Source organism: Peromyscus maniculatus, chromosome 11, assembly GCF_049852395.1.
Source record: "Peromyscus maniculatus bairdii isolate BWxNUB_F1_BW_parent chromosome 11, HU_Pman_BW_mat_3.1, whole genome shotgun sequence".
In the NCBI taxonomy this organism is placed as follows: domain Eukaryota; kingdom Metazoa; phylum Chordata; class Mammalia; order Rodentia; family Cricetidae; genus Peromyscus; species Peromyscus maniculatus.
Genome location: NC_134862.1, coordinates 49,755,629 through 49,770,509, shown reverse-complemented (window position 1 = coordinate 49,770,509; position 14,881 = coordinate 49,755,629). Strand labels below are relative to the sequence as shown.

Sequence of the window (14,881 nt, the reverse complement as noted above, 5' to 3'; positions counted from 1 at the left end):
CTTTTTCATTTCTGATTTTATTAATTTGGATGCTCTCTCTGCCTTTTGGCTAGTTTGGATAAGGGTTGGTCTATCTTGTTGATTTTCTCAAAGAACCAGCTCTTTGTTTCATTGATTCTTTATATTGTTCTCTTTGTTTCTATCTTATTGATTTTCTGGCCTCAATTTGATTATTTCTTGGCATCTATTCCTCTTGGGTGACTTTGCCTCTTCTTGTTCTAAGGCTTTTAGGTGTGCTGTTAAGTCACTAGTGTGAGATTTCTCCAACTTCTTTTTGTGAGCATTTAGTGCTATGGATTTTTCTCTTAGCACTGTTTTCATAGTGTCCCATAAGTTTGGGTATCTAGTTCTTTCATTTTCATTGAACTCTAGGAAGTCTTTAATTTCTTTCTTTATTTCTTCCTTGACTCACTGGAGATTCAGTGGAGCATTATTGTTTCCATGAGATTGTAGACTTTATGTAATTTTTGTTGTTGTTGAAATCTAACTTTAAGCCATGGTGGTCTGATAGAATACAGGAGGTTATTCCAAATTTTTTGTATCTGTTGAGATTTTTTTGTGACCAAGTATCTGGTCGATTTTAGAGAAAGTTCCTTGGGGTGCTGAAAAGAATGTATATTTTTTTTTGTTAGGGTGAAATGTTCTATAGATATTGACTAGGTCCATTTGTGTCATTATATCAGTTAGGTCCCTTATTTCTTTGTTAAGTTTCGATCTGGTAGATCTGTCCAGTGGTGAGAGTGGTGTGTTGAAGTCTCCCACTATTAATGTGTGGGGGTTTGATGTGTGATTTAAGCTTTGGTAATGTATCTTTTACATATGTGGATACCCTTGTATTTGGAGAATTATTGTTCAGAACTGAAACCTCATCTTGGTGGATCTTTCCTGTAATTAGTATGTAATGTCCTTCTTGATACCTTTTGTTTGATTTTAGTTTGAAGTCTTTTTTGTTAGATATTAGGATAGCTACACCAGCTTGCTTCTTAAGTCCTTTTGATTGAAAAGATGTACCTAGAAGATTTCCTGTGTCCCAGCCTGCTGGCAGTCAGAACAAATTTCTCCCACTAGCTTCCTTCAATTAAACACACAGAGGCCTATATTAATTAAACTGCTCAGCCATTAGCTCAGGCCTACCACTGACTAGCTCTTACATTTAAACTAACACATAACTCTTATTTATATTTAGTCATATGGCTTGGTCACTTTTCCCAGTTCTGCCTTCACATCTTGCTTCCTCTGTGTCTGACTGGCGACTCCTGACTCAGCCTTTCTCTTCCCAGAATTCTCCCCTCTGCTTATCCTGACTATACTTCCTCCCTGGCTACTGGCCAATCAGCATTTTATTTATTAACCAATCAGAGCAACACATTCATAGCATACAGAGTGATATCCACAGCAGAAAGACTTTTCCCAGCCTTTTACTCTGAGGTAGAGACTGTCTTTGAAGTTGAGGTACATTTCTTGTATAGAGCTAAAAGATGGGTCTAGCTTTCATATCCATTCTGTTAGCCTGTGTCTTTTTATAGGTGAAATAAGTCCATTGATATTAATGGATATTAATGACCAGTGGTTGTGAATTCCTGTTATCTTTTGGTTGTAGTGTGTGTGTTTCTCTTCTTTGGGAATTACTGCTGTGGGGTTATCTATTGCCTGTGTGTTTGAGGTGTATCTTACCTCCTTAGGTTTGCATTTTCCTTCTAGTGCTTTCTGTATGGCTGGATTTGTGGATAGGTATTGTTTAAATCTGGTTTTGCCTTGGAATGTCTTGTACACTCTGTCTATGGTAAATGAAAGATTGGCTGGGTATTAGTCTAGGCTGGCACCCATTGTCTCTTAGTGTCTGCATTACATCTGTTCAGGACCTTCTGGCTTTCAAAGTCTCTATTGAGAACTCAGGTATTCTTCTGATGGGTCTGCCTTTATAAGTCATTTGGCCTTTTTCCTTAGCTGCTCTTAACATTCTTTCTTTATTCTTTATGCTTAGTGGATTAATTATTATGTGGTGAGGGGACTTTTTGGTGGGTCTAGTCTATTTGGTGTTGTATAAGCTTCTTGTATCTTCATAGGTATTTCCTTCTTTAAGTTGGGAAAGTTTTCTTCCATGAATTTGTTGAATATGTATCTATGCCTTTGAGTTGGTATTCTTTTTTTTTTTTTTCTCAAGACAGGGTTTCTCTGTGTAGCTCTCCCTCCTGCGTGCTGGGATTAAAGGTGTCTGCCACCACCGCCCGACTTGAATTGGTATTCTTATCCTTCTTCTATCCCTGTTATTCTTAGGTTTAGCCTTTTCATGGTGTCCCAGATTTCCTGGACATTTTGTGTTATGACTTTTTTGGCTGTGGTGTTTTCTTTGACTGGGAATCTATTTCCTCTATTGTATCCTCTACACTAGAGATTCTGCCTTCCATTTCTTGTATTCTGTTGGTTATGATTACATCTGTGTTTTTTTTTGGTTGTTTGTTTACTCAGATTTTCTATTTCCAGTATATTTCTCTTGTTTGTGTCTTCTTCATTGTTTTCTATTTCAATTTTCAGATCTTGAACTGTTTCCTTCACATGTTTAATTGCTTTTTAATGGTGTTCTTGGCTTTCTTTAAGGGATTTATTGATTTCTTCCAATTTTTTTTGTTTGTCTTTTCCTCAATTTCTCTAAGGGAATTTTCATTTTTTCTTTAAAGGCCTGTAGCATCTTTATGAAGCTATTTTTAAGGTCACTTTCTTCTGCTTAATCTACATTGTGATGGTAGGGTCTTACTGTTGGAGGAGGGCAGGGTTCTGCTGATGCCATATTGCTCTTTATGTTGTTGTATGTATTTTTGTATTGACATCTGCACATCTCTTCCTCTAAAAGGCACAAAAGGTGCATGTGTCTGAGCAAGCTGCTGTTGGTCAACTCTGTGCTTGTTGTGTGTGTGTCTCAGGGGGCTCCTTTGGGTCCAATCATAGCTCTTGGTCTACTTGGAGCTGGCAGATTCTGAATCTCAGGGAGCTGCACTTAGCCCAATCCAAGCTAGCTGATTCTATGACTCAAGGAGTCACTGTTGGTATTATCAGCACTCTTGGTCCAGTCAGAACTGGTGGATTCTGTGTCAGGAAACCACTATTGGTCCAATGAGAAATGGCAGATTCCTTGCCTCAGGAAGTTACGGGAGTCACAGACAGATGGGTATTGGGATAGGACTTGGGTCTTATAGATTACAGGGTCCAATGTGGGGTTTGGTGGGACAGTATGACTTTGGGGAGTTTTGTCTGCTGGCAAGTAACTGGGCAGAGTTGGATGAGGGTTCAAAGGGACTGGCTGTGTCCCAGGGCCTGGGTCCCAGAGGCAGGACTCTCTGGGAGGGAGAGAAGCATTCACCTCTTGGTCCAATGGGATCTGGTGGATTCTTTGTATCAGGAAGTTACTGGGGTCACAGGCAGATGGGTATTGGGGTAGGACATGGGTCTTATAGATTGTAGGGTCTGATTGGGGGTTTTGGTGGGCCAGCCTGCCTGTGGGGAGTTTCCCTTGCTGACAAGTAACTGGGGAGGAATTGTGTGGGCTAATGTTCATATTCTTAAATTTAATGAGAATTAAAATATTCCTCATTATTTTTATATGTTTCTTTTCAGAGACGACATGCAAACCTCCTTATATTCCAAATGGTTTCTACTCACCTCAGAGGATCAAACACAGAGCTGATGATGAAATCACATATGGATGTAAAGAGGGCTTCTATCCTGCAACCCAGGAAACAGTCGTAAAGTGTACAAGTACTGGCTGGATTCCTGCTCCAAGATGTGGCTGTAAGCTTTATTCACACCTTTAATCCTCATAATCCTGAAATTACACTTTTAAACATGGACAAATGGAGATAAGTAGCAAATATTTGACTTTTTGTTTGCATACAACTTTTAGGAACACTTTGCTTTTAAAAGTAAGTAATATTTTAAGTAATAATAATTTTCATTGTGAAAATAAATTCTTTTCTCACACAATATATTCTAACTATAGTCTCTTCTCCCACTGCTCCCCACAGTTCCTTCCCAACTTCCCTCACCCCCAGATCCACTCCCTTTTCACTCTCATGAGAAAAGAAATGTCTTCTAAGAGATAACAACCAAACATAACACAATAAATTATAATTAAGATGAAGTAAAAACTATCATCTCAAAGTTGGAACCCAAAAGGAGGAAAAGAGTCCCAAGAGCGGGCAAAGGAGTCAGAGACCAACTTGTCACAGTCAGGAGTCTCATAAAAATGCAAAGCTAATAGCTGTAATACATTCACAGAGGACCTGGTGTAGACCTGTGTAGGCACCGTGCTTGCTCTGTGACCTTACATGCACCTTGCTTAGTTGGTGGAAAGGGCCTTGTTCTCCTGGTGTCTTCCTCTTCTGTGAGGTTCCCTGGGCTCTGTAAAGAAGGATTTGATGGAGATCTCCAATTTAGACTCTTCACCTAATGTCTGGCTGTGAGTCTTTCTGCATCTCTGTTCTCATTTGCTGCCAGAAATAGCCTCTCTGATAATGACTGAATAAGGTACTGGTATATAAGAATAGCAGAATATCATTAGGAATAATTTATTTATTTATTTGGGCTACAAGTATAGCAGAATATCATTAGGAATCAATTTATTTAATGATTGATTGATTGATTGATTGATTACTGGTAGTATTCAGTTTTTATCCTAAATCTGTGGTTTATCTAGTCTCTTTTTCTTGGATTGGTGTGGGTTCCTTCTCGTGGAGAGTGCCTGAGGTTAAATAAGACATTGGTTGCCTGCTCTCACAAGTTCTGTGCCACTATTGCCTTAGCACATTAGACAAGCAAGAAAGATTGTAGGTCAAAGGATTTAGGACTGAGGCAGTGTTTACATTTTTGATAGCCTGCCAAGTACCTTCCAGCACCAAAGGCACTAGAATCTGGGGGTGAAGGCTCTATGTAGGTACCAGATCAACTTCTCCATGTTCAATGAGTTGTGTGGATGTTCTGCTCTGCCCTGGGGCCCCACTGTCAGTTTGTAAGAACAACTCATTTTGTAGCAACAGTCTGGTTTATTTGGGGATTTCTATGAGATTGTCTTGGTCAACAACTCAACTGAATGCAACCCAGTTCCACTACTGGAAGCCTTGTTTGGTGACAAGAGATGGCCAGTTGAGACTCTGCATCCCCCATTATGAGGAGAACTCATTAGGATCACATTCATATGTTTTAGAAAGTTTTCACTGTCCTAGGTTTCTATATCATCCCTCAAATACCCCTTAATTCCAGCTGTCTCTCCCCAGTTCTCTCCCTCTACCCTATCTTCCCTCCTCCTCCACATTCTAGTTTCTCTTTCAACTGTCAGGCATCCAAAGGTGTATGGATTTATGTCTGGGTATTTGACTTGATTCCATTGATCAATATGTCTGTTTTTACATCAATATATCAATACCATGTGCTTTTTTTTATTACTATAGCTCTGTAGTACAACATGAAATCAGGGATGGTGAGATATCTAATAGTTATTTATTTTTCAGGATTGTTTTAGTCTTACTGTTTTTTTTTCCATATGAAGTTTGGATTTGTCCTTTTTAGGTCTGTAAAGAATTATGTTGTAATTTTAATAGGGATTGCATTGAATATGTAGCTTGCTTTGGTAAGATGGCCATTTTTACTATGTTATCAATCCATCGGCATATAAGATCTTTTCATCTTCTGCTATCTTCTTCAATTACTTTCCTCAAAAACTTGAAGTTTTTATCATATATGTCTTTTACTGGCTTGTTTAGTATTACTCTAAGATATTTAATTTTATTTTATTTGAGGCTATTTTGAAAGGTGTTGGTTCCATGATTTCTTTCTCAGTCTATTTGTCGTTTTTAAATAGGGCTACTGAGATTTTTTTTTTTTTTTCGAGACAGGGTTTCTCTGAATAGCTTTGCACCTTCCCTGGAACTCACATGGTAGCCCAGGCTGGCCTTGAACTCACAGAGATCCACGTGGCTCTGCCTCCCAAGTGCTGCGATTAAAGGTGTGCACCACCACTGCCTGGCTAGTTATCTTTTATTCAGCCACTTTGCTGAAAATGTTTATCTGCTGTAGGAGTTCCCTGGTGGAATTTGGGGGGCTACTTATTTATATTATCATATGGTCTACAAATAAAAATATTTTGAATTTTTCCTTTCCAATATGTATCCCCTTGATCTCCTTCATTTGTCTTATTGCTCTAGCTAAACCTTCAAGTAATATATTTAATAGATATGGATAGAGAGGACAACTTTGTCTTGTTCCTGATTTCTGTGGAATTGCTTTGAGTTTCTATTTAATTTGATTTTGGCTATAGGCTTGCAGTATATTGCCTTTATTGTGCTTAAATATGTCCCTTTTATCATGAAGGGTGTTTGACTTTGTCATAGGCTTTTTCAACATCTAGTAAGATGGCCATGTTTTCTTTTTAATTTATTTATATGGTGGATTATATTTACTGATTTTAGTATGTTGAACCATCCCTGCATCTCTGGGATGAAGCCTACTTGATCATACAGGATGAATTTGATATGTTCTTGGATCCTGTCTGAAAGTATTTTATCCAGTATTTTTGCATCTGTTTTCATAAGGGAACTTGGTCTGTAATTCCCTTTCTTCATTGAGTCTTCATGTGCTTTAGGTATCGGGATGACTGTAGCCTTATGAAATGAATCAAGCAATGTTTGTTTTGTTTCTATTTTGTGGAATAATCTGAGGAGTACTGGTCTTAAATCTTTGAAAGTCTAGTAGAATTCTGGACTAAAACCATCTGGCCCTGAGCTTTTAAAACTGTTTATTTGATATTGATTTAACTTTAGTAAGTGGTACCTATTGGGAAAATTATTCATTTCTTTTATATTTTCCAATTTTATAGAGTTTGGGCTTTTAAAAATGTATCTGTATAATTCTGTGGATTTTCATGGTGTCTGTTGTTATATTCCCTTTTTCATTTCTGATTTTTTTAATTTGGATATTGTCTCTCTGCTTTTTAGTTAGTTTGGATAAGGATTCTTCTATATTGTTGATTTTCTCAATGATTCATTTTTATTCATTCTTTGTAATGTCCTTTTTGTTTCTATTTTTTTTAAATTTCAACCCCAGTTTTGATTATTTTTTGCTGTTTACTCCTCTTGAGTATGATTACTTCTTTTTGTTCTAGAGCTTTCAGGTGTGCTGTTAAGTTGCCAGTATGGGATCTTCCTATTTTTTTATGTAAGCAGTTAGTGCTATGTGCCTTCCCCTTTGTGTTGATTTCATTATGTGTGTCCCATAAGTATGGGTATGTTGTGTATTCATTTTCATGGATTTCTAGGTTGTCTTTAATTTTTGTCTTTATTTCTTCCGTGGCCCTGTAGCTATTCAGTGCAGAGCTGTTTGAGTTTCCACAAGCTTGTAAGCTTTCTGTTGTTTCTGGTGTTGTCATATACAGCTTCAATCTATGAGAGGATGCAGGGAGTTACTGGAATTTTCTTTTCTCTATTGAAACTTGCTTTGTTTCTGAGTATGTAGTCAATTTTGGAGAAAGTTCCATGAGGTGCTGGGAAGAAGGTATATTTTTGTGGATTTTTCCATTGAGAGTGTGTAGTGTCCTCCTCCATCTCTTTTGATTAATTTTGGATTGAAGCCTATGTTGTGAGATATTGAAATGGCTACACCAGCTTGCTTCTTAGGTCGATTTGCCTGGAATATCTTTTTCCAACCCTCGACCCTTGATGTTGAGGTGTCCTTTTTGTATGCAGCAAAGGAATTGATTCTGGTTTGGGGTCCATTCTCTTAGTCTGTGTCTTTTTATTGGGGAATTGAGTCCATTGATATTGTGAGATATCAGTGACCAATGATTTTTAACTCCTGTTATTTTATGTAATTGTTGGTGATAATATGTTCATGTGTGTGTGTGCATTTTTCCATTCTTTAGGTTTTGCTGATGTGAGATTATTTATTTTCTGTTTTCATGGGTATAATTAATCTCTTGGGTGGGAGTTTTTCTAGCACCTTTATAGGGCTGGATTTCTAGATAGAATTGTTTGCATTTGATTTTATCACAGAATATCCTATTTTCTTCATCTATGGTGATTGAAAGTATTTGCTGGGAATAGTAATCTGGACTGGCATTTGTGGTTTCTTAGAGCCTGTAGCACATATATCCAAGATCTTCTGGCTTGTAGAGCCTTCATTGCTAAGTCAGAAGTATTTCTAATTGGTCTGCCTCTTTGTATTATTTGGTCTTTTTCTCTTGTAGCTTTTAATATTCTTTGTTTGTTCTCTGTTTAATGTTTTGATTATTACATGGTGAGAGGACTTTCTTTTCTGGTCCAGTCGATTTGGTGTTCTGTATGCTTCTTGTACATTTATAGGCACCTCCTTCTTCCTGTCAGAAAAATGTTCTTCTATGATTTTGTTGGAAATATTTTCTTGGCCTTTGAGCTGAGATTTTTCTCTTTCCTTCCCTGTTACTCTTAGGTATGGTCTTTTCATGGTGTCCCAGATTTCTTGGATGTTTTATGTCAGGAAAATTTTTAGATTTAACATTTTCTTTCAGCGATGTTTCCATTTCTGCTATTGTACCTTCGACACCTGAAAGTCTCCTTTACATCTGGCGTATTCTGGTGGTAAAGCTTTGCTCCATAGTTCCTGTTTTTAAGGTCGTTTTCTTTTGTTTCAGCTATGCTGAAATATTCAGGGCCTCCTGTGGTAAGATAGCTGTGCTCTAGTGAAGTCTTATAGCCCTTATTGACTCTTATTAATTGTATTTTTACATTTGTGTCTATGCATCTTGTTTCTGGGTGGTTATAGGTCGAGGTGCTGATTTCTATATTTGTCTTTGTTGGGTGGGTGTTTTATTCCTTTGTTTCTGCTTCCTCAAAAGAGTTGGGGAGAGTGTGGTGGCTGTTTTGCTTATTTTCCTGGTCTGTTCAGCTGGTATGTTCACAGAGAATTTGGCTTAGCAGGGGGCTGGGACAAAGCAAAGAGTATGTGAAGGAGGGTAGAAGGGGAAGATCTGTGGGATCCCAGGAGATCAGAGCTGAGGGAGGACACAGAAGGCTGCCACTGGTGTTTCACTGCAGAGCTGGACTTGAGACTAGGGGATTGCATCTCGGGGAGCAGAGGGAGAAGAGTCTGCAGGCAGGCTTCCTGGTTTTCTGGCAAGCAAGGCCTGTGGGACAGCAGAGGGTTCCTACCTGTATTGGGGGCTGAGATAAAGCAACAAGTAGGGAGAGTGAGGTTAGGAGGGGATGGTATGCAGGATCCACAGGAGATGTGGGCAGTGGGGAAGGAAGGCTGAATGTGGTGTTCTAAGGAAGGAACTGGAGGGATTGGTTTGTAGATAAGGAGGGAGTAGTGAAGGCCTTCAGTTATCTTACCTGTTTCTCTGTCCTGCTCAGCTGGTGTGTTCCCTGTGAGTGCCTACTGACATTGGAGACTGTGATGTTGAGATGAGTTTGGGGAAGGAAGGTAGGAAGAGAAGGGCTTAGTGATCTATTGCGGATGGGGTCAGAGAGGAAAGGGAGATCCTAACAGTTCTCCTGCTATAGAGCTGGGAATGAGACTGGAGTACTGGATATCAGGAGCAGGAGAGGTTTGGGTTTGCCTTCAGACTACTTTTTGCAGTGGCAGGAGCCCTGGGGTTAGCAGAGTGTGGCTTTTGGGTTGGGGGCTGGAACAAAGCAGTGAGTGAGGAGATGGCGATTAGAAGGGGAAATCTGTGGTGTCTACGGGAGATGGGAGGGAGTGGGAAAAGGCTGACAGGTGTTCTGCTGAAGAACTGGGAATGAGGTTAGGGGTTTGGATCTGGGGGAACACAGAGAAAGAGAAGATCTGCAGGCAGCCTACCTGGTTTTTCTTTTAAGTAACATTTAAGTTTTAAGTAATATTAAAACTTAAGATTTTAAGTAATATTAAAAATAAATTTTAGAAAACTTAAATTCATAATTTACCACTACTCAAATATTTGTATATATGCATATGCACATTTTTCAAATTAAGAAACATTTTCAAAGATTTTTAGCAAATTATTGGGAAAGGAGGACATATAAGATTTTATTTTAATTATTTATTTGCATTGTAGCAAATATCAGTAAAAATATTTGCTTCATAACAAACTTTTATTGCCTCCCCATTTCTGTGGTCCAGATTTGAGGATGACTTAGCTACTGTCTCTGCATCAGTGTGGTGCTCTCAGAGACTGCCGTGGCTGTCAGTCATCAGGAGCCTTTGCTAAGCATTAGGCCCTATGTTCCACATGTCACACTCACAAGGCTTTGACAAGAGCTCTCAGTTCCTTATCATATAAGCCTCTATGTAGATTGCCTGATGACAGCTCATTTGCTCTAGTTAGTGATCAGAGAGACAGTGGGGGCCCAGAATCTGTCTGTGATCTACTCACACACAATTGTTTCTGGCATGGCAGTTCTTCATGTTCTGAGTCCAGCTCACACATGAAGAGGGAAATTATGTTATCTTTGTTGAAGGAAGTTGCTTTGGAGGACTTCAGTGGCTTCTTAACACACACACAGCATCATTTGAATCAAGAGTATTTTATTTCTGATATACTTCTTTCATACTTTTCAGGTTTTTGCCTATCTATATCCATATTCCTTTAATCCTGTCTAGATGCTCATGATAAATGTATATCATAGTGAAGCCTGGTATCCCTTAAGCCAAATATATATATATATATATATATATATATATATATATATATATATAGTGACAAAAGAGTGGTCAGGGATCTCCTTTTAGTCCCCGTTCTGTCTCTGTGTCAGTATTACTGAAGAAATAACTTAGAAGAAGGATTTATTTAGTTTTGGTGACTTGATTTCACTGTCAACTAGTCTCATCACTTTAAGCCTGTGAGAGGCAGAGCATTATGTGAAGGAGTGAGAGCTAAAGCAAAGCTGCTTGCCTCCTTCCCACCAGGAAACATAGCTATAAAAGAATGGCCAAGGCCCCACTACCCCTTCAAATGCAGAGCCCCAATGATCTGACTCATTTCAACCAAGCTAGCAACTTCTGAACTTTACCCCCTCTCCCAATAGCTCCAGCAATGAGAAACCAAGTTTCCATTAAAGTGAGATTTGAGGAAATGTATGGGGTCCAAATCATAATAAGAAAGAAAAGCGATTTTCAGTAAGAAATATTATTACTGTATGGGAATTGTAAGGAAAAATGATTTTTATAATTTTTTAAAATTTAATTTTGACAATTTCTTACATGTATATAAAACATCCTGGATAGTCTAGCTCCTTAACTTCGTCTCACACCCCAACTCTACCAATAACACTTCATTCTTGCCTGTCTTTCTCCCAGATTCTCAAGTTTGAGTTTTGATGAATGGTACATGTAGTTTAACAAAGGGCACATGTGTAGCACTTGGATTGGGGTACTGTCTATGGAACCTAGTTTAGTCACTTGTGGGTATACACCTAAAATCACTGACTCCCATTTTTTTTCTAAATCAATCAGATGAAACAGTTCAGAGATGAGGGCCACAGTTCCCTGAGAGTTTAATCCTTTCAGGTCTGGATGTGGATGGCCCATTCTTGATAGACTCAGTGCAGACAACTGTAGATGTTGATAGTTTGTTATTGTAATGACTCTAAATAGGCCAGAAGATATTTCACAGCCATGATTACTATATTTCAGCTCTTAGAATCTTTGTGCCCTTTCATCCACATGTTCCTTGAACTTTTGAGGGATGGTGTAAATGTCTTGCTTAATGATGAGCACACCCTAATAAATCTCTACATTCATCATAGTTTACTGGAAAAGAGAGGTATCTCTGATTAATGCTGACAATTTTAATTATGTAAAATATGAACAAAAATATTTAGAAGATAGTTCAATGTTATGTCAATTTATCTTACTAACAGAATTAATTCCCCCCTCCCTAGATCTTATGAAACCCCTGCCATACATTTTTGAATAAGTTTACAATTACAGGTGTGGAGTCTGTGTAGTTGAGTTTCTACCTTGTAAATCTGTGCAGAGATATTTAGGCCATCTGTGGAATGAATATATCTGAATACGAGGTTTTCACAGCAGAATTTCTGGTGTTTTCCTGAATAAGATAAAGATGACTAATTTCATTAAATACCTTTTCTTTTTTTTTTTTTTTTGGTTTTTCGAGACAGGGTTTCTCTGTGTAGCTTTGCGCCTTTCCTGGGACTCACTTGGTAGTCCAGGCTGGCCTCGAACTCACAGAGATCCACCTGGCTCTGCCTCCCGAGTGCTGGGATTAAAGGCATGCGCCACCACCGCCCGGCTTCATTAAATACCTTTTCTACTTAAAACGTGTAGTACTCTCTTCTCAGACAGGCCTGTTCAATTACTCATTTCTTTCATCAAATGATTTGCTATTTTGGGGAAAATATGTATAAATTCACAACTGAACAAGACAGCAGATGATGACTATGAATCTTGATTAGGAGAGAGTCTACAAATTGATCTTTTGTGCCATATTGAATCTGTAGTAGGATGAAACTTATAGGTAATAATTAGAAGATCCTGGAATAGGTCAAAAATTTAACTATGCTGTTACTTATTTAAAGCTTTTTGAAAATTAGTAAATATATTAATCAATGTTGTGAGTAACCTGAATCAAGACTGTGACGGACCAACCATCACTGCTGATTGGCCAAGACCTACATCTGGAAATGTGTAAGATTCAAATGGGGCTGCTTTAAGTACTGACTACCTCTGCCGATAATGCACTTTAAGGAATATTAGGTTTGTTTTGAGGAATCACCTATAAAAGAGACAAGAAAAATTCATCTGTGTCCACATGAGAAGGAAGATCAGCTAAGAGACAGAAGAATGTGTCTATAAGGCTATAATATCCCTACTTTAAACCATGTCTCCTTTTGTTACCCTTTAAAAAGAATTCTCAGTGTGCTAATTTAATTTTTTTTAATTAAGAAAATTTTTTCATTCATTTTATACACCAAAGATCCCCCTCTTCCCTCCCTCCACTCCCCCCCAGCCTCCCCCTCAGAACTGACCTCCACTCCCTCCCCACAAGAAGGCAAGGCCTCCCATGAGGAGGTACATTCAATAGAGGCAAGTTCAAGCCCCTCAGCCTGCCTCAAGGCTGCAAGAGGTGTCCCATAATCGTAGTGGGCTCCAAAAAACCCACTCGTGCACCAGGGATGGATTCTAACTAATTTAATTTCTTGATTTCTCATGAAAAGTAAAATTATCAAATTTTATAGAAGAACACTCAAGAGAAAAAGAATTTAAATTTATAAATCATGTATCAAATGTGTGTGTGCATGAGTAAGGAAGCTATGAGATTTGTTTATTTGGGCATGTATTGGAATTCTTTTAACATACTTTATGAGGGTCTCTGAACTAGAATTATACTTCATAGAAAAATTAATACTATTCTGATATTAAAATATTTATTAATTATAAATAAGAACATGAAGTGGGAAAATTTAATGAAACATTTCATATAAACTTATTAATACAATGAACAATATAGCATTTCAATATGAAGGTATAAAAATAGTTCACTGTTATGTAATCACATTATATTTCAGTTCTGATTCAAATTATAAACCAGTTATCATATTGGATATTAACAAATATCCCTGACCCACTTTTCTGGTGACCTGTCAGGTATAACTTGATTTCATGAAGAAAGAATTCTTCACATACCTCAGCAGTCTGAATCCTATTTGTCTCCTTCTCCAGACACTCTCTAGACATGTTATTGTAATTAATAGAACATAATTTCCTGATCAAGTGGTTTATCTCTGATAGAAGTGTTTTTCTATCTGTTTGATTTTTTTTTATTGCAAGTGAAACCTTGTGATTTTCCACAAATCAAAAATGGACGTCTACATAATGAAGAGAGATACAGACCCTACTTTCCAGTATCTATAGGCAAGTTGTTCTACTATCGCTGCAATGATGGATTTTTGGCTCCTTCGAGGAATTACTTGGGCTACATTCGATGCACTGTTCAAGGCTGGGAGCCTGCAGTTCCGTGCCTCAGTAAGTCAATGTCTGCATTAGATCACGTTTAATTCTATGGAAGAGTGGAAAGAGAAGAGCACATACATAATTACAGTTAAGTCCATGATGACAAAAATAAGACCAACAAGAGCTTATGAGCAAAAAAGACTAGTTTCTGTCTTTTGTGAGCAGCTCTTCATGAAATGAACACGGAAAATAGGACTATGAGAAGCCTTTATTGCTTCCATATTTTATTTATAAAAACTAAAAATAAATGCTACTTTTTAAAACATTAGGTTTTGTTTTTGAATGCCACATATATTCATTTATAGTTTTTTAAAAAAATTAATGAATGTTTTTTTTTTTAATTTAACATTTATGGTATATTAATTGTCCTAGGGCAATGTGTTTTCCATGAAGTGGAGAATGGGGAATCTCCATACAGGCAAATACCATATAGTCAGGGCGAGTCTGCAGAAGTCAAGTGTTACCCTGGCTACAGTCTTCCAAATGGTCAAGACACAGTTACATGTACAGAGAACGGCTGGTCACCTCAACCCAAATGCATCCGTGTCAGTAAGTAAACGGTTCTGAAATCACAAGATGCTCTTGACTCCCCACCCCATCTATATTACCTGTGGCAAAATACTTCTTTTCAAGTGTGTATAAGTGAATACTGATGATTCTTGGTAAGTATATAGAAAAATAAACACACCTAGTAGACATTACAACAAAATATTGACTAAACTTTAGAGTACTATAAACTTTGAAATCACTTTGTTATTTCACTCAAAACAATTATAAAATATAGTTTAAAATTAAATAAATATGATAATAGCTACACCCATCATTCATATATTCAAGTAGTAACATGCCATTTTAAAGCTCTGCTAATTGTCTCTGAATCCTTTGTGATGTGTAACTGGAAAGGGAA

The 14,881-nt window shown here is 37.7% G+C and overlaps 1 protein-coding gene across 14 annotated transcripts in view; it reads left to right on the top strand.

Moving 5' to 3' along the window:
- The window catches only part of LOC102923317 (complement factor H-related protein 1-like), a 256,566-nt gene that overhangs the window by 56,264 nt on the left and 185,421 nt on the right, over positions 1–14,881 (top strand). For 13 of the 14 annotated variants that reach the window (XM_076547551.1, XM_076547540.1, XM_076547550.1 and 10 more), the window contains 3 exons: positions 3,613–3,786; positions 13,792–13,986; positions 14,347–14,523. In XM_076547551.1, the coding sequence (XP_076403666.1) occupies positions 3,613–3,786; positions 13,792–13,986; positions 14,347–14,523 (546 nt within the window). The remainder of the gene's footprint in view (positions 1–3,612; positions 3,787–13,791; positions 13,987–14,346; positions 14,524–14,881) is intronic. The other variant, XM_076547537.1, reaches the window with a different exon arrangement.